Below are 25,714 nucleotides of genomic sequence, written 5' to 3' on the forward strand. Positions count from 1 at the left end.
TTCATAAAGCGGTTGACAAGGTCCCACCCAAAGACTCTTAAGCAAAATAAGCAGTCATGGGATAAGAGGGAAGGTTGTCTCACGGATCAGTAACTGGGTAAAAGACAAGAAACAAAGGTTAGGAATAAATGAGTTTTCACAGTGGGGAGAGGTAAATAGCTGTGTTCCCAAAGGATCTGTACTGGGGCCAGTGCTGTTCAACATATATTCATAAATAATCTGCAAAAAGGGGTGAACAGTGAGGTGGCAAAGTTTTGCAAGTGATATAAAATTACTCAAGATAGTTAAGTCCAAAGCAGACTATAAAGGATTACAAAGGGATCTCACCAAACTGGGTGACTAGGCAACAAAATAGCAGATGAAATTCTGTATTGATAAATGCAAAGTAATACGTAAGCCCAACTATATGTACAAAACGATGGGCTCTAAATTAACTGTTACCACTCAAGAAAGAAATCTTAGGGTCATTGTGGATTGTTCTCTGAAAACATCTGTTCAATGGTCAGTGGCAGTCAAAAAAACTAAGAGAATGTTAGGAGCCATTAGGAAAAGGATAGATAATTAGACTGTATCATAATGCCATTATATAAAGTCGTGGTACACCCACTCCTTCAATACTGCATGCAGTTCTGGTCACCCCATCTGAAAAAAAGATACGTAAAATGGGGAAAAGTACAGAAAAGGGCAAAAAAAATAATTAAGGGTATGGAACAGTTTCCATATGAGGAGAGGGTAAAAAGACTGGGACTGTTCATCTTGGAAAAGAGAGGACTAAGGGGAGATATGAGAGGTTTATAAAATCATGGATGGTGTGGAGAAAGTGAATAAGGAAGTGTTGTTTACCCCCTCACATAACACAATAACTAGAGTGTCACCCAATTAAATTAATAGGAAGCAGGTTTAAAACAAACAAAAGGAAGTACTTCACACAACGCACAGTCAACCTGTGGAACTTGTCAAAAGTCAAAAGTATAAGTGGGTTTAAAAAAGAGTTAGATAAGTTCATGGAGGATATGTCCATCAACGTCTATTAGCCAAGCTGGTCAGGAACACAGCTGCATGCTCTGGTATCCTTAAGGATATGTCTACACTGCAGTTAGACACCCGTAGCTGGTCTGTGCCCTGCTGACTCAGGCTTGTTGGATTCGGGCTAAGGGATGGTTTAATTGCAGTGTAAACATTCAGGCTTGGGCTGGATCCTGGGCTCTAGGACCCTCCCACCTCTCAGGGTCCTGGAGTCTGGCCTCAAGCCCGAACATCTACACTGTGGTTAAACAGCCCTTTAGCCTGAGCCAGCTGGCATGGGCAGCCATGGGTTTTTAATTGCAATGTAGACCTACTCTAAGCCTCTGACTGCCAGATGCTGGGACTGGATGACATAGAATGGATCACTCGATTATTGCTCTGTTCTGTTCATTCCCCCTGATGAATCTGGCATTGGCCACTGTCGGAATGCATCCGATGAAGTGAGCTGTAGTTCATGAAAGCTTATGCTCAAATAAATTTGTTAGTCTCTAAGGTGCCACAAGTACTCCTTTTCTTTTTGTCGGAAGACAGGATGTTGGACTAGGTGGACCATTGCTCTTGACCTAGTATGGCCATTTTTATGTTCTAATTGAGACTCCCCTCTTTATGTATCCAGGATCACATTAATCCTTTTGGCCACAGCGTCACACTGGGAACTTACATTCAGCTGATTATCCACTATACCCTCCTCGTCTTTCTAAGTCATTGTTTCCCAGGTTAATCCCCACCATCATGTAAATATGGCCTATATTCTTTGTTTCTAGATGTATATGTTTACATTTAACTATTCAAATGCATACCGTACAACCTCACTATAACCCCCTTCGCAGTAGTGAACCTTGGGCTATAGCAAACCTGGTCCCTGGATCCCACCTCCAGTCCTGCCTGCTGTCCAGTCCGGTGGTGGGGCTGCAAGTGGTAGGGAGGAGGGCAGACAGCTCCTCCAGGGCCACAAGGAGGAGGAGTATGGGGGGCCTGAGGAGCTCTCAGCTCTGCTGCGGGGCTCAAGGTTTCAGCTGCCCCCCTCCACAACAGGGCTCTTTACCTGTAATGAACCGCTGGCTATAATGACCAAATAGCTCAGATCCCCAGGGGTTTGTTATAGTGAGGCTGTACTGTACTTGCACCCAGCTTACCAAACTATCTTTATCAGTGACCTGTTCTATTCATCATTTACCACTCCCCCAATTTTTGTTATCTGCAAACTTTTTTAGTGATGATTTTGTTTTCTGTCATTTAATAAACAATGTTAAACCATGTAGGGCCAAGAACTGATCCATGCAGGACCCCACTTGACGATGATTCCCTGTTTACAATTATATTTTGAGACCTATCAGTTAGCCAGCTTTTAATCCATTTAATGTTTGCCAGGTTCAATTTATCTTTAGTTTTTTAATCAAAATGTCATGCAATACCAAGTCAAATGTCTTAGAAGTCTGTTACATCAACACTATTACCCGTATTATCCAAATGTGTAATCTCAGCAAAAGAAGATACGAAGTTAGTTTGACAGGATATATTTTTCATAAACCCATATTGATTGGCATTAATTATATTAATCAAATCTTGTTTCAGCCAGTCCATCATCTTGCTCAGGATCTATGTCAGACTGACAGGCCTATAATTACTTGGGTCATCCTGTTTATGCTTTTTAAATATGCTTTTTAAATCCTGTTTATGCTTTTTTAAATATGCTTTTTTAAATATGCTTTTTATGCTTAAAATATGCTGTTTTTTAAATATGCTTTTTATGCTTTAAATATGCTGTTTATGCTTTTTAAATATGCTTTTTAAATCCTGTTTATGCTTTTTTAAATATGCTTTTTTAAATATGCTTTTTAAATATTTTAAATATTGGTGCAACATTAGCTTTCTTCTAGTTTCCTGGAACTTACTGAAAATCAACTTTAACGTTCCAGTGAGCTCTTCAGTTGGCTCATTTTAAAAATTATATGGACCTGCTGATTTAGAAATGTCTGACTTTAGTAGCTGCTACTTTCCATTCCACTAGTATCTGTGAAGGATGGTAAGAATGTTATATGGTATGACTATATCTTTTTTTTCCAGATACAGAACAGAAATATTTATTGAACACTTCGTTCTTTTCTGCATTATTATTGATAATTCTGCCATTTCCATTGAGTAATGGACCAATACCATTGGCAGGATTCTTTTTGTTTCTAGTATACTTTTATAAACTCCTCCTCTGCTGGTCATGTATTTATCCTTGTGTTTGCTTCCTTTATCAATTTTCTACAGTTCCTAGTTTCTGATTTATGTTCTTTACTATCAGCTTCCCCTTCTATTTGTTTTAATTTTTTTTAAAAATAATATATAGCTGCCTTCACTTCCCCTTTAAACCAGGCCAGTTTTTTTAATGAATACAGCCTTTTTCCTTGATTTTGGGTTTTTTTTTGGCATCCAGTAAAGTGTTCTTGAACTATTCCCAATTATCATTCACATTTTCTGATTAAATTCTTCCTCTCAGCTGATCTGGCTAATAGTTGTTTTCAGTTTTGTGAAATTGGCCCTTTTAAAACACCAAGTATATATTTTATTACTGTCTGGACTTTATTCTGTTTGCACATTATAAATGTGTTCAAGTTATGATCACTTGTACCTAAGCTACTATTAACTTTCAGTTCTGTGATCGATTCCTCTTTAGATGTCAAGACAAGGTCTACTATAGAATTCCTGTGTGTTGGATGCAACACATTTTGAGTTAGATGTTCTAAATGTTTTAAATAATTTCCTAAGGGTGTTTTAGTAATGGAAGTATGAGACCACCACAATATGTCACTCAGATTGAAGTCCCCCATGATCTCACAGCTTTTTTTCATACATGGTATAGATAGGTGTATAAAGAGCCAGTCATCTGTTCGCTAGTTTGATTTGAGCTGTGACAGACACCAGGTAATATCCTATCTTGTGCTTTGTCTGTTATGACATTGATCTATAAACATTTGAGATAATTTTCTTCTGAGTTATCAATAATTCGGAAACAGGTAATGCAATTTATGACAGAGAGAGATACTTCCCCTCTCTTTTTTCCCATTTAATCCTTCCTAAATAGGTTATAATCATCGATTAATGTTCTAATCATGTGACTCATCCCACCAGGTTTCAGTAATAGCAACAAGATCTCTAATTTGTGTTCATAAATGAGCAATTTGAATTCATCTTGTTTGTTATTCATGTTCCTTGCATTTGTGCTAAGGCAGTTAATGAATTTCTTCTTTTCATGTCCTTTCTTGATCAATTTTTTGTTCTCAGTGCTCTATTTTCAGAGCTCTCATCTTCCTTTTCTACCCTCCCCTTTTGTTAACACTGTCTTGATTACTTTAGCCAGCCTCTTCCCAAGGAGATAATCTTCACCCCAGTTGTAGGGAACCTATCCACACAATGCTACTCTCTCTCCCCATAGAAAGGGGACCAATATTCTACAAAACCAAAACCATCTACCCTATACCACTTACCTAGCTAGTGGTTTACTTCCAGCATCTTCTGCTCTGTCTTCCTTTGCTCATGGGACAGGAAGGATCTGGGAGACTATCACCTGGATATTCTTCTTCTTCAGCACACTTCCAAGTTTCCTGAAGTAATCTGTTATCTATGAGCTATCCCACAACACATTCTTTAGTGTTGATGTGAACCATCACCATTGGATCCTTGCCCAACAACTTCACAAGCCTGTCCAATATTAGAGTGATATTTTATGTCTTGGCTCTGGGAAAGCAGCGGCACACTGTCCTGTTGTCCAATTCCCTTGCAAAGTGTTCTTTCGATTCTTCTGAGTATTGAATCCTCAACAAGGATTTTCTGTCTTTGTTGAACAGTTGGAGAACTTTTTGTGGGAAACTTGATTTTTTTTCTTACAGATTGGGCTGAGCTTCCATCCACAGGTGTAGATGTACATTTCTCCATCCCCTTGGGCTGGCTGAATCTTGAGAGGTATCTTCCACAGTTTCCACACTGAGGGCCTGGTATCGATTGGAAACTTCTAGCTATATAGAATTCCTCCTGGTCGTCTTCTCTCTGGTGGCCACAGCCTGCCTATCCTCATCAGTCTCCAGTCATGTAGAATGCTCACATGACCTCTTGCCTCTGATGGTTATGAACTGCCAGGCCTCAACTGACTTCCTGTCTCTCCAACTCCTTGGTGGCCAGCTCCTTTCTTCCTTGAACTTGGGGTGGGGTGAACCGTCTGATCCTGTTTCAGGGGAATGAGAACATGCCATGGATGTTGCAGATCACCACCACTGTTCAGTCTCAGGCCATCTTGAAATCTCACGAGCACTGTATCTGAAAGAAAAGACTGTCACAACCTCTCTCAATTCCTTCCAAAACTCCAGTTAGCTGTCTCTGTTTATGGCTCTCGAGTTGGCCCAGCAAGTGACTTTTTATACCAAGTGTCCCTGCTTAGCTCAATTTATCTCCATCCTTCCACCAAGGAGCGATTAACCACTCAGAGACATCAAACAACTACAAGGGTCAGAGTCTCTCAGTTCTTGACAAGAATACTTGCTTCATTCTCTGTGTCTTGCTATTCCATATGTGGGCCTCAACTATGATAGCCAGGTTCTTTCTCTTCTTACGCTACTAACCAAGCAACCAGAATATAGAGATTCTATCCTGTTCCTATAAACAAACAATATGGGAGGAGATTTTCAAAGAAGTCAGTTGGGAGTTAGGTACCCAACTTTCTTCCTCTCTTCCCCTCCCCAGGAATTGACTAGTATTGGCCTTTTGCATCTTACAAAACTTCCCTCATGATTTTCAGGATGTCTCTATTCTTGTGGGGGGAGGGAGCCCTTTATTCCCTTCTCTTAGTAGATCCCAGCACCACTGACTCAACTTAGCCCCTTCCCACAGCTGCTTTTCTCTCCAAAGGTCTAATCCTATATGGGTTGTGCCTTCACTGGTTGCACCACTACTTGTCTTTTGGTTTGATTCTTTTGATTTTATTAAGCTGTAGGGAGATTTCCCTCTTTCCTCCAACTTTGTTTAATCAGTTCAGGCAAAAAATGTAACCTTTAAATGCACAAATGCAAAAACTTAAGGAGGGAATTTGTTTAACTTATTCAAACCTTGGGAATGAGGAAGCTGCTGTTCTTTTTGTTTGTCTCCCTTCCTTATCATATTCCTGTCTCCCTGTCCACCACTATCACTCTTCTTCTAAATCCTATTTTTACTTATCTTTCAGTGCAGTGTTCTGCCTATACATTCCATTGCACCCATAGTCTCAATCCTTGCTCCTGTACATCCTCCCTCCCCCACATCCTCCCTCCCCATGATCGCACTGGATGGAACCCTATTCAGTAGGGGCTGCTTGACATCAATTTAACTGAAAACAATAGGACAGCAGCCATTTTAACAGGGAGAGTATGGAAGACAATGGGAAATACAGGATATTTTAAATAAAGGCTAAAAATATAAATCACAGTAAAACTGAGAGTTGGCAAGGATGTATTGGCAACTTCCTCCATCACTATTTTCCCAATTAATTATAACTAAGGATACAATTTAGTCACGGAGGTCAGTGGCTGAAGCCGGGGCTGGAGCCAGCACTGTGTGCTCTCCCGCGTGGGTGTGGAGGTCCTCCCTCCCCTTCCCCCCCCCCCCGTAGCTTTTTTGTGCACCCCTGCTTTGCAGCTGGGGCTGAAGCGGGGCACTGCAGCGGGCCCCCCCCCCCCACCATGGTTGCAGCCAGGGCTCCCACCCTCCCCCCATGGTGGTGGGGCTCCCCTCCATGAGGCTCAGCTGTCATTTCCCCCAACCCTACCCTCTGGTTATTTTTAGTGAAGTCACTAGTGAATTTTTGTTTGTTGCTTGTGATCGGTCTGTGATTTTACTAAAAATAACCATGACAAAATCTTAACCTTAATTATAACCCAGTTGGCTTCACTGTTTGGGCAGGACATTCTTGCTTTTTATTGCACATCTACCTAATTCTTCCTTTGGAAATGGAACTACCATTCACCACTATTCTAATATTATGCAGTATGTCAGCCTGTCTCGTAAATGCTTTCGTTTGTTCCTTCAGGTAGCTATCATATAAAATTTAGGGTACACCTCTTCAGCAGTCTACCTGAACTGCTGAACCAGATATCATGTACTAAGGCCACTCAGTACAGCAGACTTTCTAGGTTAGAACTCTTCTAACTCATTTACCTAGCCTTGCCATTCAGAGAAACTTGTGATAAAATCAGCTAATCTGCAACACTCACTAATTCCTACCAGTCTTTACAGTTTTCCTTTGCACCTTCCATTGTGACCAAATTGCATTCCCCCTTCACAAAGCTTAGGTGTGTCCTGGAGTATTTTCTGATTAACTTCTCTTTTTATTCAGCTACTCTGTTGTTTGAGCTGGTTAGTGCCAGTGCTACAGCATCATCTGTCTGTCACTCTCATGCTCCCAAAACCACCCTGTTAAGATAAAGTGTTATATTATTAAAACTCATAAAATATCTGGTATAAAACAAAAATGGATAGAATTTCAAAAACGTTTGTGGCTAACCTGCAGTTACCATCTGCTTCCAGCACATCAAATCCCGAAGTTCATTTGAGTTGAATATTCTGTGCCAAGAGTGACTCCTAGAGAAATCTACTCTCACATGTACAAATGCAAATTGACAAGAAAAACAAGATGTGTGTGAGCTCTGTCAAATTTATGCATTCCTACTTGCATCACATGAAAGACAAACAAGAACAAGCCTCAGTGAAATACACTTTTCTTAAAGCTAAGAAGCCAAGCAATGAATGGTCTGGCTTATCACAAGAACACAAACTTGAGTGTATATCTGATAAGTTAAAGACCTATGGGATGGTAAGTATAGTGAGGTTTGTAGTGATCCGGAGGAAGAGATTTATACATGTTTTAAGACAGAGCGGTTTGGTATCAACATTGTTAGGCTTCTGTCTTGTAGTCGGCTGAGTGATGTGAGTGATAGGTTATGATAGAGTGTTAAAGTTTTCTACCTGTGGCAAAAAGCAGTCTTCCTCATTTCAGGAGGAAAATTCCCTCAGTGATATGCAGGAATAACTGCTAGAATTTGTTTTTTTTGTTTGTTTTTTTTAACTGTGCTGGTAAAATATAGAATTATTTTCAAATGAAGAATAGGTTGTGGTGACTTAAGTAGGGCTGCCGATTAATCAAAAAAATTAATCACAATTAATGGCAGTTTTAATCGCACTGTTAAACAATGGAATACCAATTGAAATAGATTAAATATTTTGCATGTTTTTTTTACTTTTTCATATATATTGTGTTCTGTGTTGTAATTGAATTCAAAGTGTATATTATTTTTATTACAAATATTTGCACTGTAAAAATGATAAAAGAAATAGTATTTTTCAGTTCACTTCATACAAGTACTGTAGTGCAATCTCTGTCGTGAAAGTGCAATTTACAAATGTAGATTTTTTTTTTTGTTAAATAACTGCATTCAAAAACAAAATAATGTAAAACTTCAGAGCCTACAAGCCCACTCAGTCCTACTTCTTTGTCAGCCAGTTGCCAAGACAAACATGTTTGTTTACTTTTGCAGGAGATAATGCGGCACTCTTATTTACAGTGTTACCAGAAAGTGAGAATAGGCATTTGAATGTCATTTTTGTAGCTGGCATTGCAAGGTATTTACGTGCCAGATGCACTAAAGATTCATATGCCTCTTCATGCTTCAGCCATCATTCCAGAGGACATGCTTCCATGCTGATGATGCTTGTTAAAAAAATAATGCGTTAATTAAATTTGTGACTGAACTCCTTGAGGGAGAATTGTATGTCTCCTGCTCTGTTTTACCTGCAGTCTGTCATATATTTCCTGTTATAGCAGTCTCAGATAATCACCCAGTACATGTTGTTCATTTTAAGAACACTGTCACTTCAGATTTGACAAAAAGAAAAGAAGGTACCAATGTGAGATTTCTAAAGATAGCTGCAGCACTCAACCCAATGTTTAAGAATCTGAAATGCCTTCCAAAATCTGAGAGGGACGAGGTGTGGAGCATGCTTTCAGAAGTGTTAAAAGAGAGACACTCCAATGCAGAAACTACAGAACCCGAACCACCAAAAAAGAAAATCAACCTTCTGCTGGTGCCATCTGACTTAGATAATGAAAATGAACATGCGCTGGTCCACACTGCTTTGGATTGTTATCCAGCAGAACCCGTCACCAGCATGGACACAGGTCCCCTGGAATGGTGGTTGAAGCATGAAGGGACATATGAATCTTTAGTGTATTTGGCACGTAAATATCTTGTGATGCTGGCTACAATAGTGCCATTAGAATGCTGGTTCTCACTTTCAGGAGACATTGTAAACAGGAAGCTGACAGCATTGTAAACAAGAAGCTGATGGCATTATCGGCAAATGTAAATGAACTTGTTTGTCTGAGCGATTGGTTGAAAAAGAAGTAGGACTGATTGGACTTGTAGGCTCTAAAGTTTTACATTGTTTTATATTTTTGAATGCAGTTTTTTTTGTATATAATTCTACATTTGTAAGTTCAACTTTCATGATAAAGAGATTGCACTACGGTACTTGTATTAGGTGAATTGAAAATACTATTTTTTGTTTTTTTACAGTGCAAATACTTGTAATCAAAAATAAATATAAAGTGAGCACTGTACACTTTGTATTCTGTGTTGTAATTGAAATCAATATATTTGAAAATATAGAAAACATCCAAAAATATTTAAATAAACGGTATTCTGTTATTATTTAACAGCGCGATTAATTGTGATTAATTTTTTAATCACTCTGACAGCCTTACTTTTAAGATTTCTTGGATTTAAGTGCCATGCCTACTCTGAGCTACTCAGAAAATTTCATTGTAATTGATTTTGTTTTTAACAGGCTGTTAGACAAAGGTACTTATAGTTGAAATGTAAGCATCGTTTCAAATGGATAAAGATGCGGAGTTCACTCTAAGAATATATATATATTGTAGAATCCAGCACTTAAAGCATAAAAATGCTTTAAAAATCTTTCTTTTTTAGTGGAAGCAATAAAAACCCTAGCAGGTAACCATGTATGTTACAGGATCTCCCATTCTGTTTCTCTTTAAGAACAAAAATCACATGCAGTAGGTTGTGGTGCCTCTGATTTGCTTAGGGCCCTACCAAATTCACAGTCCATTTTGGTCAATTTCACGGTGACAGGATTTTAAAAATCATAAATTTCATGATTTCAGCTATTTAAATCTGAAATTTCATGGTGTTGTAATTGTAGGGGTCATGATCCAAAAAGGAGTTGTGTGTGTGGGGGGGGGGGGTCACAAGGTTTTTGTAGGGGGGAGGTTTACGGTACTGCTACCCTTACTTTTGTACTGCTGCTGGCGACAGCACTGCCTTAAGGGTTGGGCAGTTGGAAAGCAGCGGCTGCTGGCTGGGAGCCGCCACTCTCCGACCACCCAGCTCTGAAGGCAGCAGCACAGAAGTAAGGGTGGCATGGTATGGTATGGTATTGTCATCCTTACTTCTGCATTGCTCCTAGCAGGGCACTGCCTTCAGAGCTGGGCGCCCAGCCGATGGCCGCTGCTCTCCGGTCACCCAGCTCTGAAGACAGCACAGAAGTAAGGGTGGCAATACCGTGACCCCCTTAAAATACTGTGACCCCCTTGTGACATCCCCCCCCCTTGCAACTCGCTTTTCGGTGAGGACCCTCAATTTGAGAAACGCTGATCCCCCCCTTGAAATCTGTATTGTATAGAGAAAAGCACATAAAAGACCAGATTTCATGGGAGGAGGCCAGATTTCGTGGTCCATGACATGTTTTCCATGGCCATGAATTTGGTAGGGCCCTACTCATGCCCAGTAGTCATAATATGCTTCAATGTACATGCTTTTAAGGCATTGAAACAATCTTTTGCCATGTTTCAAGGCCTTATACTAATACCGGTCTGTGGAATTTGTCAGTTATATAGCTAATAAATACTGCAACTTTCTTACTGATAATACTAAACGAACAGAATTTTCATGTCGATGTTTTTTAAAAAACTTGCATAACAAGTGAAAATTGTTTTTGGTGCCATCATTTGCACAAATGACTTACTGTTACAATTTAATTTCTTTAGCAAATGGCTGGGAGAGGTTAATTGTGGGTGGTTGGGGAGTTTTGTACAGGGGGAAACATTGTATTGAGAATGGGAAGAGGTTGTAAGACAATTTCTTAATAGATCTACAGCTATTGCCTGTTTTGGGGACAACCTTTTCTTAATAAATGAGTTATGCATGTCTTGTAATGAATGTAGAGTTTTAGAAAGTTCAGCTTCACAAATTTGATGAACAGATGTTTTGGTGCATATTTTGGGGTTCTAACAGTGTTTCACTTGCCATGATATTATATATGTAAGCAAATTCAAAAGTTTCTTAAAATGTGTCATATAGCAAAGTTCTATATGTCAGGTTGCAAACATGCAAAACCAGATGGATTTTCTAATTGTGTGTGTTTTACTTGAAATAAACTACTTTTAGTTAAGGTCTGTATTTTGTCAGTAATAAAGTACTTGTCAAGAATAACGTTTCATTTAAAATCTTTAGATGTGTTTTTCGTCTCTTACTCTGTGGTTTTTTGTTCATGTTAATAGGATATTCAAGGAAAATAGTAAACTTTTAAAAATCATTTTTCTTGCTATTCACGGAGTCTGATTCTTGTCAGTAACATGAGTATCAAACACAAACAGTGTGTATTTCAGTGCTAGCACATAGAAATGCATTTAACATTCCAAAGTATAATGGGGTAAGAGCACCACCTATGGGGTTTCCTGAAAACTAAACCAATTAACTTTTACTAAGTGAACAATTTATTGAATACTGAATAAAAAGATATATTTCTTTATTTTGATATTTGCTTTTTTTTCCATATAGTTAGCCAAATCTTATGTGTACCATAAATATGGCACCTCTATATAACTCATCTATTTAATTATATAGCTTTTTAAAAAATTACTACTTTTTGTAAGCAATTTTTTCTTATACTCAAAATGAACTTGTTTTACTTGATTATATTTATTCTGGTAAAGAGAAGGTAAGCACATTTGCCAGTATTTGAATGGTTTTTTTAAACTTCATAGCTCTTGAAAGAAATGGATTTACATTGATTGTGCCATACCAGAATATTAAAGTTGGGAAAGGGGTGGAGGTTATCACAACTATAGTGTGTATGTTACAGTTAGCCCACCATTTTCAAACAAAAGTGTGGTGGGTTTTTTGTTATTTTATTTTTTTAAATGGCCTGTTTCTGGGGAGGGGGCGGGAATTGTGAAACCAGTTAATTGTCTTAAAATTTTTTATTCAGATTATAAATTGAATCTTTTATGTGGTCCATTATTATATGACACCGGAAACCTCTCTGGACCACTTAGCTCACGTTTTTGTTAATTATTTTGTGTTCGTTTGTTGTATTTTTTGTGTTGCCAATTTTGATTGGTCATAGCCAAATGATTTTGAAAATGTTGTCTTTGAAAATGATCAACTTTGAAACAAAAATCTATAAATCCACAAAACAATTTTGAAAAAATCAGTCCATAATGAAAATGATTCCCAAAATTTCATATTTCTTGTAAAAGTTTGACTACCTCTAGTGTGTGGGAATATATGAGTTGAAATTATAGTAATATTGCCAATTCCAAACATTCAAAAAACAAAAAATTGTGCGCAAAATTGAGATATTTTATAGTAAAAAATTCTCCATGTGCCTTCCGCTTTTTGAACCAGATCTGCAACCAGGAGAGCAATGAACTGTTGAAAATGAAAGCCTAGCTTCTGGAGTGTTCAAATGGCTTTGTCTAGGGCTTAAAGAAAAAACAGTGTAGCAAGATTTGCAATAACATTGCAAAAGTTAGCAAAATTGGTATAGAGAAAAACACGACTGAATTATACGGTATAATTATGTATAGTGGCTACCTGGATCATGAGAGCAAAGCTGAAATATTTTTTGTAGTCACTGCAGTCCAGAGGTGGAATGAGTCCCAGAAGTAAATGCAATTAAGCAAAGGTTTTGACAAGTGACCACCTGCAGAGGTCAGGAATGGATCCCCCCAAATGGTTCTTGGAGGGAGAGGCTGGTTTCCTTTCTCTGGAGCATCAGAGAATGAGAGATGACCGCTACTGGAGATGGGACATTGGGCAGGGTGGGCCAGGACTCTGAGGTGTCACTGAGCATTCTCTCTCTCAGGTGCTTGTCTGACTGGTTCTTGCTCACATGCTCAGGGTCTAACTGATCATCATATGTGGATTTGGGAAGGAATTTCCTCCCAGGTCAGGTTGGCAGTGTTGGTTTGTTTGGTTTTTTTCGCCTTCCTCTACAGTGTGTGGATCAGATCACTCATCAGCATTATCAGACTTAACCTTTTCTCAAGCATTGGTGCACTTCAGTCCCTCCTACTCTCTGTCTATGGCATTTAATAATCTTATCTCCTGTGGGCTGTAGTATTTTGGCCTGATTTCATTTGTTGGGTTTCGTGTGTGTGTGTGCAGTGTGGTACTGATCTGTGATATACAGGCTGTCAGACTGGATGATCTGGTGAATCCTTCTGACCTTAAACTCTGACTCTAATATTGAGCACAGTCAGTACTTTGCTTTCAAAGCACTTGCTATCATGAGGAAAATTCACCTCCGTGCAGACTACTTAGATCCAACTTACTCCTCAAAATATGGTTTAAGTGGTGGATGGGCTTTGTGCTGGCTCTCCACACACAGGTGGATTTCACCTATTTATTATTTTTTTCTTTATTGCACTCTTTCCTAAAGCATCTATAGTGTCTGAGTACCATAGTTTAATTTTACTGAAAGAATGCATCATGTCCCACATTACTGTATGCCTCACTTTAGACAGTATTGCTTTCTTAAAGGTGAGCATACCCCATGCAAATCAGGAGTCAGATTTTCAAGGATGTTCCAATTCTCATATTGAAGAGAAACTCTAACCAAAAGAGGGAGGAGTGTGGTGGTGTGCATTAAAAGGGTTGTGGTAGATTCTTTCCAATCTTTTAGTGTGAATTAGAGAAAATGGCATACTCTGCACCGAAGTCTCCTGTGGGGGGTAATCCAAGTAACACCCTCACCAGCTAGATAGTGATATCCCCATTCTACAGATGGGGAAACTCAGGTGTATGTTGCTTGTAGCAAGACCAAGGGCATGGAGGAAGATTGCGACAGTTGGGATTGATAGTTGAGCATGGATTGGAAGCCAGGAAACACCTCTTTCTAGATAAGTATTCTGACGTGTGCCCTTCATGGGCCATACTGGCTGTGGTTATCCAGACTTAATGTCATTGCTTTCTACTGATACAATGGTTTTAATCTGTGAAAGTAGAATTTTTTATTTTATTTTCTGGTAAACTTTGATTCATTTTGTTTTGCTAGTTTTCGAAATATGTAGTGAGTAAATTTCTTTCAATATCTTTCAGCTTGTGGAGATAGTCCAGAACAAATTAGAGCACCAAGTGGGGTAATCACGAGTCCAGGCTGGCCTTTTGAATATCCTGCCAGAATCAACTGTAGCTGGTATATCCATGCAAACCCAGGGGAAATCATCACTATAAGGTAATTTTGCTTTGTACCACCCTGGTGTATTGAATAGTCATTAATTGCATATTGCTAACTATGAATTACTTATTTCTCAGCCTCCTCTATTCAGAATTCAGTATTTGTAGTGTTAACCCCAAGATCTGTCTTTATATTTTTCTACAGCTATTTTACTTCTACTTTTGGCTTGTAGCATTTGTCACCTGGGCCCAATTCTGCAATCTCGCTGTACTCAAAGGCCGAGATTTTCAAAAGAGCGCAGTACCCAGCAGCTACCATTGAAAGGAATGGGGGCTACTGAATGCTGAGTTGTTTTTTAAAAATTGGTCACTTAATTTAGATACATGAATGGGATCTGAGTGCTTCTGAAGACCTGAAACATGGCTCGAGGTCTGGGTCTGAGCACTTCAGAAAATCTGATGCAAATTTCTCGGAGAAAGTGGTAGGAGTTTTGGGTGTACAAGTAAGTTATTCAGGGTTTATGTAAATGGAGCCCTGAAAATCCGCGGATATCCACTTTATATCCGCAGGTATCCAGATGTGGATACCCGTGGATCATTTTTGCGGATTGTGGATCCGATGCAGATACAAATTTTGTATATGCGCAGGGCTCTATATGTAAGTGCTCAAAAGAAGGAATAAACAGAATGCTAATTTTATAAATGTCAAATAGAATGCCTGCATTCAGTGGTAAGTTATAATGGAAAACTTGATCATTTTAATATAGTCATTGGTGCTGAAGAGACAAAGTTGTTGCAGCTTTTCCATTAATAATTTCTTTTGGCTTAGTTTTTTTTAAACCACAAGTTCATAATAGTGGTCATGCTTTCATACTTATTCAATTTGCTTTTAATTTCTCTGTAGCTCTACGATCCATCAGTTTTGTCAACGTTTTTTTAAAAAGTACATGGGAAATTCCAAAATGCTGCAATGTTGATAGATTTCATCTTCTAGAAATCTAAAATAATCACAGGCAACAGTTACACATTTTGTGAAGGTTTACTTTTATTTTTTGATATCTATTTCATATACCTTGTAAGTTTATAGAGGAAATAATGTCCTGTCTTCTGTACCATATGTTCAGGTACTTATCAGTTCACACACTCCCCGTCCCGCCATAACTTCCAGGGAAATCAAAATTTGTTTTAACAACAATTTACAAGTTAGAACTGGGACTGTACACTGTCCAGTGCTGATTATGAAACTGCTTTAGCTGCAGATTTTGTTTGTTCCCAGTGCAGACTTGCTGACCCAGGCAGAAAGAAGGGTTCTGTCAAAATAAATATTTGGCTAAGAATGTAGTCTTTTAAAAATTGTTTCAGTTCAGAGCTTTTATTTCTACCCAAATCTTTTTTTTTACATTGGCATGTCATGAAGTTGCAGGGTACAGTGGATGCCACTGTTCAACCACAAAAAATGTTTCCTAAAATCTTTATTCTAAGTTAGGTTTATAAGGTTTGTTATACGTCAGCGCTAGCTTTCTTCTATCAATGTACTGCGTTTTATTAGCGTTTCTGGTCTAGTGCTTTGTTCTCTGCACTGGCCTACTTTTGCCGAGGCACAAAGATATGTATGGCTGGGAGCCAAACCACTCTGTGGTAATGGAGTCTCGTGACTCAACTGTCTTTTTAGTGGATCTAGCACAGGATCTAGCACAGTTCAGTCAGCTAGTGTGGACAGGGCCAAATTATTTTAAAAATAATAATTCTCATACAGTTTGGCTCCATCTACAATGGCAAGCCCAATCATAGGAAGCTGCTTTAGCTGAAACAATGTTGGGATGTGGTTTAAATAAAATATCTTAATATGATTTCAAAATCATTAGAGATTGGGCCTATAAAAAGTATCTTTGCAACCGGAAGAGTTAAAACCTTTTTTAAAATGAAAGCTAAAATTCTGTCAAACACAGAAGTTGCTAAGTGTCAGGGGCAATAGCCTAACTGCTTGGTATGGGTGGGGAATTACAAGCATGTGGATATCTAGGATCCTGGTAATGGAAAGACCATCTCCGTTACATCATTACAAAGTGTGTAGTAAAATTCTGTCTGCAGAAGGACTGACCATTTTCTTAGTTTTTTCAACGTCAGACCAGTAAAACTCCTTCCACTCATTTCCATTTTAAACAGAAATAATTTATCAAATAACTTGTAAAATAGCCACTTCATTAGCAAAGTTTGACTCTTTGTATCTTTTGCAGTTTTCAAGATTTTGATGTTCAGGGATCTCGACGATGCAGTTCGGATTGGTTAACAATAGGAACCTACAAGAATGTGGAAGGTTATAGAGCATGTGGCTCCTCCATTCCATCACCATACATCTCTTCACAAGACCATGTTTGGATCAGATTTCATTCGGATGACACTATCTCTAGGAAAGGCTTCAGATTGGCCTACTTTGCTGGTATGTTTCATATAAGGACCATTGATATGTTTTCTTATTACTAAGGCTGTTGATTAATCGCAGTTAACTCACGTGATTAACTAAAAAAAAATTAATCACGATTAATCGCACTGTTAAACAATAGAGTACCAACTGACATTTATTAAATATTTTTGGATGTTTTTCCACATTTTTAAATATATTGATTTCAATTAAAACACAGATTACAAAGTGTCCAATGCTCACTTTATATAATTTTTTATTACAAATATGTGCACTGTAAAAAACAAAAGAAATAGTATTTTCAATTCACCTCATACAAGTATTGTAGTGCGATCTCTTTATCATGAGATTGTAACTTAAATGTAAGGTTTTTTGTTACATAACTGCACTCAAAAACAAAACAATGTAAAACTTTAGAGCCTCCAAGTCCACTCAGTCCTTTTTCTTGTTCAGCCAGTCGCGAAGAGAAACAAGTTTGTTTACATTTACAGGAGATAATGCTATCCACTTCTTAATTACAGTGTCACCTGAAAGTGAAAACATGTGTTCGCATGGCACTGTAGTAGCTGCCATCGCAAGATATTTACGTGCCAGATACACTAAAGATTCATATGCCTCTTCATGCTTCAGCCATCATTCCAGAGGACATGCTTCCATGCTGATGATGCTTGTTAAAAAAAAATGCGTTAATTAAATTTGTGACTGAACTCCTTGAGGGAGAATTGTATGTCTCCTGCTCTGTTGTACCTGCATTCTGTCATATATTTCCTGTTATAGCAGTCTCAGATGATGATCCAGTACATGTTGTTCATTTTAAGAACACTTTCACTGCACATTTGACAAAAAGAAAAGAAGGTACCGATGTGAGATTTCTAAAGATAGCTGCAGCACTCAACCCAATGTTTAAGAATCTGAAGTGCCTTCCAAAATCTGAGAGGGACAAGGTGTGGAGCATGTTTTCAGAAGTCTTAAAAGAGCAACACTCTAATGTGGAAACTATAGAACCCAAACCACCAAAAAAGAAAATCAACCTTCTGCTGGTGGCGTCTGACTCAGATGATGAAAATGAACATGCATTGGTCTGCACTGCTTTGGATCATTATTGAGCAGAACCTGTCATCGGCATGGACGTATGTCCTCTGGAGTGGTGGTTGAAGTATCAAGGGACGTATGAATCTTTAGCACATCTTGCATGTAAATATCTTGCGACACTGGCTGCAACAGTGCCATGCAAATGCCTGTTCTCACTTTCAGGTGACCTTGTAAACAAGAAGCAGGCAGCATTATTATCTCCTGCAAATGTAAACAAACTTGCTTGTCTGAGCGATTGGCTGAACAAGAAGTAGGATCGAGTGGACTTCGAGGCTCTAAAGTTTTACATAGTTTTGTTTTTGAATGCAGGTTTTTTTGGTCCATCTACATTTGTAAGTTAAACTTTCGTGATAGAGATTGCACTATAGTACTTGTATTAGGTGAATTGAAAAATAATATTTCTTTTGTTTTTTACAGTGCAATTATTCGTAATCAAAAATAAATATAAAGTGAGCACTGTACAACTTTGTATTCTGTGTTGTAACTGAAATCAATATATTTGAAAATGTAGAAAACATCCAAAAATATTTAAATAAATGGTATTCTTTTATTGTTTAACAGCACGATTCATTGTGATGAATTTTTTTAATCACTTGACAGACCTACTTAGTACATTAAAGTTTCTTCTAGTCTAGATTTTATAACCTGCACAGTTCCTTTCAGCAGCATCAAAAATATGGTATCTTGTACACTCAAGTAATGGTGCATTGTGATGGAAGGGAAATATACATTGCCTGAAGTATTTTAATAGGTTGGGAACTTTAAAATATAACTGCTGATCTAGAGTTTATGGTAATGAACAAAGTGAATTAGGTTGAAAAGAGTTCCATTATAAATCAGCCTGTTTAGCCACCCATAATTTTTTTTAAAAATTGCTTGGGCTTGAAATTCTGAACCTCAAAATTGAATACTTTTAGTAAAGTTTTTAAGTAAATTGTTTCACTTTTTTGTGTTGCTTAAGTGTCTGTGGGAAGAGGAAGGAAGTACTTTTTAGATATCTAGGTTTAATTTTTTTTTATTTTGTATCTCAAATGGCTGTAAATACAAATTTCAAACTTGGTATAATTGAGTACTTAGTCCAAACTTGGTACTAGATTAACAATGGTGCATGCAAAAATGTACAAATTTAATCTCTTTCTGATAAATTACTCTCTGTGCATATGACCTATTAGGTAATCCTCAGTAGGTAATAGAGTTTGGCAGGGACTCCTTGCCCAGCCTGGAGGGCAATTCTTGAGCTGCCATTTCTCCCATTGGAGAGAAAGGGAAGCTGGTAGCGGGGCAGAGAGTAGATTGCCTGGTTGCTCTCTGGCTTTAAAAGAAGGGCAAGGGAGGCTATCATCTGACTTATGTTTTTTATGATGACATGGTGTTAGAATAATTCTTTCGGAGAAGCTGAAGCGAAATGCATTTAACGCTATGCAACGAGAGGGATACAGCAAACTTAACAGGAAAATAAGTACTTCAAACTATGATGCCTTGTGTGTTACGCACCATTGATCTTACTCCTGAGGACATAAGGCAATCATATATTGCACAGACAGATATACAGACCTAACCTCTCATGATTTATGTTGTTTTTTAACTTAATCCATTTTATTCAGTTTAGACAATAAAAAGAATCCAGTTTGACTTAGTTTCTACATACAGTGATTTTTTTTTTATTTTTTTATTTTTATTTTTTTTTTTAACCAGTGCACTGTTGTAGTGTTCAAGTTGCAAACACTTCAGGGAATGCTTAAATCCAAAACTGTTGTCAGGCATTTTTTAATTCAAAATATTTTTACTAATTTATGTTGTTAGACAGTCTTTACATAAATCTAAATTTTGGTCCTGAGCTACTAGTTTCCTTTTAACTTTTTAATAAACTTGATGCACCGTTTTGAAGATGTTCAACTTTAAATTTAGTACGGTAGCTGCTTCAGTTGACTAAAGCAGTCCTCAAGCGTCCTTTGCACAAGGAAGGACTGGGAGATCCACACCAATCTTGTCTCTGTATGAACCCTGCTGTTTGTACAGGGAGATCTTGAAACGCAAACATAGTTTCCTCTGAGCATTCAAACATACCAGCTGTTATTATGTGTACATTTAAGCAGCTATTGCAGAGAGCTGTTATTTCACTGAAACAAGTCTACACTATAGCTGAGGCAATGGTCACTATGTTTCTTTCTAGACGGTCAGTAGAAAACACAGTAAGATGTGATTAACTTAAATGGATATATTTGCCATGAGTAAAGGTTGTAACATTAGGCCCCTAGTTTGTACTTCTGCAGTGGCTAAAGAATACTAACATCATCTAAATAACTGACATCTGATAATTGTGTGCAGCACTAAAAGTACCCACTTATGTTTCTTAAAATGAAATCTCTTATTAATAGGAAGTATATAATGCATAATTATGACTAAAAATTATTCATTGTGTGATGATAGTAATTTGCCATGTAGTATACCTAATCATGAGTAGAGAAATGTTGAAGAAATAAAAAAAATCAAACACTCTGAAAATAAGTAGTAGTAATGGTATCTTGTCGTGTCAACAGACTTGTACCACCTGTGGTGGCTTACTTACAAAAGGCAAAAGTACACCTCATTACAATACTTCAGCTACCCAGCTATAAACTAAATTAGTTTCTATTTGATTTGGGTCAGCCAGTTCAATAACAGTATCTGATCATTAATCTATATGGGAGTGGAGTTGATGCGTGTCCATATCACAAAATCAGCTGACGAGGAAACATATTTATGCCACCATTACAACCAGCATTAATGAGCACCATTCTTGGCAAGTTTGGTGATTCATAGATCATAAGCCCAGAAGGGACCCTTGTGATCATCAAGTCTAGACCTCTTGTATAACACAAACCATAAAACTTATGTGAATTAATTCATGTTTGAATTAGAGCATATTTTTTAGAGTAACATCCAGCCTTGACTTAAGAATTTCCAGTGATGGAGAATCCCCCTCAGCCCTTGTTAAGACTTTTCTGTGATTAATTACCCTCAATATTAAAAATGTATGCCTTATTTCTAATCTAAACGTCCACCTTCAACATGTTCCTTCTTCGAGTGATGGCACATGTCAGTTCCACTGTAGTTGTGTGTGCGCCTTATGCACAGATGTTGGAGATTTTCTTCCTTCAACAGTGCCCGTAGGGGTGGTTCGCTTGTCCCCTGTCGCTGCACAACACTGCATGCTGGTATAAGAGGTTGGAGCTGCTCCCAACCCTCCTTAGTGCCTTCTTACCTCCAGTGACAGTTGTTGGAGCAATCTCACACTTGAGTAAACACGTCTATCCCTCACTCGTTGTAAATAGTTGAAATTAATTAGTGTTAGTTTTCAAGTAAGTTAATGCCAGGTTTTGTTTTTGTATTCTTTGGGACCAATTCTTTCCTTTTGGTACCAGACTCGGTACTAGAACGATGCCTCGCTCCCTAGGATTTAAGTCCTGTGGGACACATTCAAAGCCTGTGCCAGTCAATAGTCCTCATTCACTTTGAAGTGCTTGGGTGTGGCCCATGTTAGGGACAAGTGTCACATTGACAAGGGCATCAAACCCCATTCAAAAAAGGATAGAGCATTGAGGCTTAAGTGCTTGCTTATGGAAACAGCACTTTGACTCCCCGCTGGCCAAGTCATCACATTGGAAGAGTGCTTCAAGTACTTCAGTATTGGCATGGCATGCTCCACCAGGCTCAAAGTTCCCCAGTACCGAAGAAGAGACCCAGACCTTCCTCAGATTCAGCGTCTCATTCATCTACCGCTGTACCGATGTAGGACAGAGGTGAGGACTCTACTCAGGGTGAGGCTCAGAGAACTTCTCCAGAAGCCTCACCTCCTAAGAGGGCTTTGCTGCCTTTGGAGCCTGTGACAGGTCCATCAAGGCTGTCCCCTGAGAAACATTTGAGGGGCCAGCAGTCTGGGGTGTTATACATCTGCAAGAGACTTGCTTAGCTTCTTAGTACCAATTCGCATTTAAAACTGTCCAACTGGTTCCTCACCTCACCGAGAACCCATAGTACTACTACTTAGATCTCTTCTCAAACCAGTTTTATCAAAAGGTTTATCCCATGGTTTCTCCAGTACCGCCATTCCCAGGTTCAGGATACCTTTCTCTGGTACCACCTGCATCAGAGCCTCCATCATCGGAAGACTCTGATTCCTCATCCGAGGCTGGGACACAGCGCTTACCCTCCTTTACAATTATCAGGATCATGGACAGTGCCACAACACCAAGAGTGGCCTTTTCTGAAGGGGCAATGGCCCGGACAAGGATGGGTTCCAGGTCCATACTAGTGGCCACTCTGGGCTCCATGATATGTCTATCCTCTGCCAGAACCTCATCATGACACTCGTGGGGAGCGCATCCGACATGATGGCACCAGCAACGTCATTCCCCGGTACCCGATGTTGAGATAGGGACTGGGTACTAAGAATGTCACTCTCCAGTGTCCAGTACTGTGACGGGTCCTGGCCAACCAGACCCTTATCAACTAGATTCTCCATCACAGATTATGGAGTTGCCCCCACCTCAGATGCTAGTTGCATCCTTTTCTTCATCACCAGATGAAGCTATTGACTCAGTGGGAGAGTCACCTCCTCCAGAAGACCACAAGGACCATCAAAACCTCCTGATAAGTGGCCTCAGTGCTCGGCATCCAGGTAGAAGAGGTATGTGAGGGTTCTCACAAGTTGGTAGACATCCTGGTGTCAGACACCTCTGCCAGTCAACAAGGCAGTCATGGAGCCGGTCAAAATTCTTTGTCATACTCTCTTCCCTGACTCCCACAGTAAAACAATCTGAGAGGAGATACTTCGTCCACTCTAATGGGTATGAGTATTTTTACACTAATCCCTTCCCAGGTTCTTTTGTGATGGCAGCTGCAAACAAGTAGGAAAGACAGACGACAAGCCTCCGCCCCTAAAAACAAGGACTCAAAAAAACTAGACTTGTTTGGTTACAAACTTTATTAAGAACATAGGAACGGCGATACTGGGTCAGACCAAAGGTCCATCTAGCCCAGTGTCCAATGCCAGGTGACCCAGAGGGAATGAACAGAACAGGTAATCATCAAGTGATCCATCCCCTGTCGCCCATCCCAGCTTCTGGCAAACAGAAGCTAGGGACAGCATCCCTGCCCATCCTGGCTAATAGCCATTGATGGACCTATCCTCTATGAAGTTACCTAGTTCTTTTTTTAACCCTGTTATAGTCCTGGTCTTCACAACATCCTCTGGCAAAGAGTTCCACAGGTTGACTGTATGTTGTGTGAAAAATACTTCCTTTTGTTTGTTTTAAACCTGCTTCCTATTAATTTCATTTGGTGGCCCCTAGTTCTTATATTATGAGAAGGAGTAAATAACACTTCCTTATTTACTTTCTCCACACCAGTCATGATTTTATAGCTCTCTATCATATCCCCCCTTAGTCGTCTCTTTTTCCAGCTGAAAAGTCCCAGTCTTATTAATCTCTCCTCACACAGCAGCTGTTCTGTACCCCTAATCTTTTTTGTTGCCCTTTTCTGAACCTTTGCCAAATCCAATACATCTTATTTGAGATGGGGCAACCACATCTGCACACAATATTCAAGATGTGGGCGTACCATGGATTTATATAGTGGCAATAATATTTTCTGTCTTATCTATCCTTTCCTTAGTGATTCTCAACATTCTGTTAGCTTTTTTGACTGCTGCTGCACATTGAGTAGTTGTTTTCAGAGAACTATCAACAATGACTGCAAGATTTTTCTCGAGTGGTAAAAGCTAATTTAGACCCCATCATTTTATAGCGTGACAAAGTTCCTCCTCTGCCTTGGTGGATCCTGTGCTTATTGGTGGATTTGCTTGCCTCAGAGGTTTGCTGTTCACTCAGCTAACCTCATCACTGGCCAGCATGGGGAAAAGGAAGAACAATCCCCACAGTCTCTGCTGGTCCACCTAGTGGATCGGGGGACAGGCCAGGGACCTTCCCCTCTGGTGGGACGCACAGTCCAGGTCAACTCCTCCAATAGGGAGTTGGGGGGATGGGGAGGAACCCGGGCCCGCCCTCTTCTCCAGGTTCCAGCCCAGGGCCCTGTGGATCACAGTGGTCTATAGTGTTTTGTGTAACACCTGTGTGACAGCTACAACTCCCTGGGCTACTTCCCCATGGCGTCCTCCCAACACCTTCTGTATCCTCACTACAGGACCTTCCTCCTGATGCCAAACAGCGTTTGTACTCCTCAGTCCTCCAGCAGCACACCCTCTCGCTCTCAGCTCCTTGCGCGCTTTGCACTGACTGAAGTGAGGTCCTTTTTTAAACCAGGTGCCCTGATTAGCCTGCCTTAATTTATTCTAGCAGCTTCTTAATTGGCTCCAGGTATCCTAATTAGCCTGTCTGTCTTAATTGGTTCCAGCAAGTTCCTGATTGTTCTGGAACTGCCCCTGTTACCTTACCCAGGGGAAAGGGACCTGCTTAATCTGGGGCTAATATATCTGCCTTCTATCAGTTGCCTTCTATCACACTTTACTTGGAGTGCACCAGGCTGCAGCCCCTATTCCAGCTCCTCTTAGACATCTTGTTAAGATTTTGGTTGCACTTTCCCCCTCACCTTTTTATTTATGCACTCCCTATCCGTGGCCCCGCAAAGTCACGGGACCTCCTGGTAACCTCCTCCTGGCCCTGGCTAAAATTGCCATCTATAAAACCAGGGTGAGGAGGTTGGCCAATGGAGTCTCCTGTGACTGTGGGGCCTATTTCTGATCCTCCATCCATTTGCGTATCCAGGCAGAGTTCCTCTGGGCAGCATCCACTGACTCCCTTGAGACCTTCGAGGAGCAGTGGGCGCTGTCCAGGGTTCTCTGCTCGGTGTACCATCTGGTTCCCTTTGTTTGACCCTTTGACCGCACTCCTGTCCCTGTTATTTCATTAGTTGTCCCCCGGAATTACTTGGTTTCCAGGTCCTGTGGATCCTCCGCTTAGGGCTGAAGGGGGGATCCTTTAGCAGTGGGTGGGCTTCCGCCCGCCCACTTCCTGGATCCCAATAGGATCACTCTCCTGTAGCCATCTGGCCCAACCCTGTGACAGTATGTATAGTTGGGATTATGTTTTCCAATGTGCATTACTTTGCATTTATCAACATTGAATTTCATCTGCCATTTTGTTGCCCAGTCACCCAGTTTTGAGAGATCCTTTTGTAACTCTTCACATTCTACCTGGGACTTAACTATCTTGAGTAGTTTTGTATCGTCTGCAAATTTTGCCTCACTGTTTACCCCTTTTTCTAGATCATTTATGAATATGTTGAATAGGACTGGTCCCAGTACAGACCCCTAGAGGACACCACTGTTTACCTCTTTCCATTCTGAAAACTGACCATTTACTCCTACCCTTTGTCTCCTATCTTTTAACCAGTTACCAGTCCATGAGAGGACCTTCCCTCTTATCTCATGACCGCTTACTTTGCTTAAGAGCCTTTGGTGAGGGACCTTGTCAAAGGCTTTCTAAAAATCTAAATACACTATATACACTAGATCCCCCTTGTCCACATGCTTGTTGACCCCCTCAAAGAATTCTAGTAGATTGGTGGGACATGATTTTCCTTTAGAAAAACCATGTTGACTGTTCCCCAAAAAATTATGTTCATCTATGTGTCTGACAGTTTTGTTCTTTATTATAATTTCAGCCAGTTTGCCTGATACTGAAGT

The 25,714-nt window shown here is 39.6% G+C and overlaps 1 protein-coding gene across 2 annotated transcripts in view; it reads left to right on the top strand.

Moving 5' to 3' along the window:
* LRP12 (LDL receptor related protein 12) overlaps positions 1–25,714 on the top strand; it is a 107,398-nt gene that overhangs the window by 56,115 nt on the left and 25,569 nt on the right. For both annotated transcript variants that reach the window (XM_074943963.1, XM_074943964.1), the window contains 2 exons: positions 14,439–14,574; positions 16,754–16,956. In XM_074943963.1, coding sequence (XP_074800064.1) covers positions 14,439–14,574; positions 16,754–16,956 — 339 coding nt within the window. The remainder of the gene's footprint in view (positions 1–14,438; positions 14,575–16,753; positions 16,957–25,714) is intronic.

This window comes from Natator depressus, chromosome 2, assembly GCF_965152275.1.
Source record: "Natator depressus isolate rNatDep1 chromosome 2, rNatDep2.hap1, whole genome shotgun sequence".
Classification (NCBI taxonomy): Eukaryota; Metazoa; Chordata; order Testudines; family Cheloniidae; genus Natator; species Natator depressus.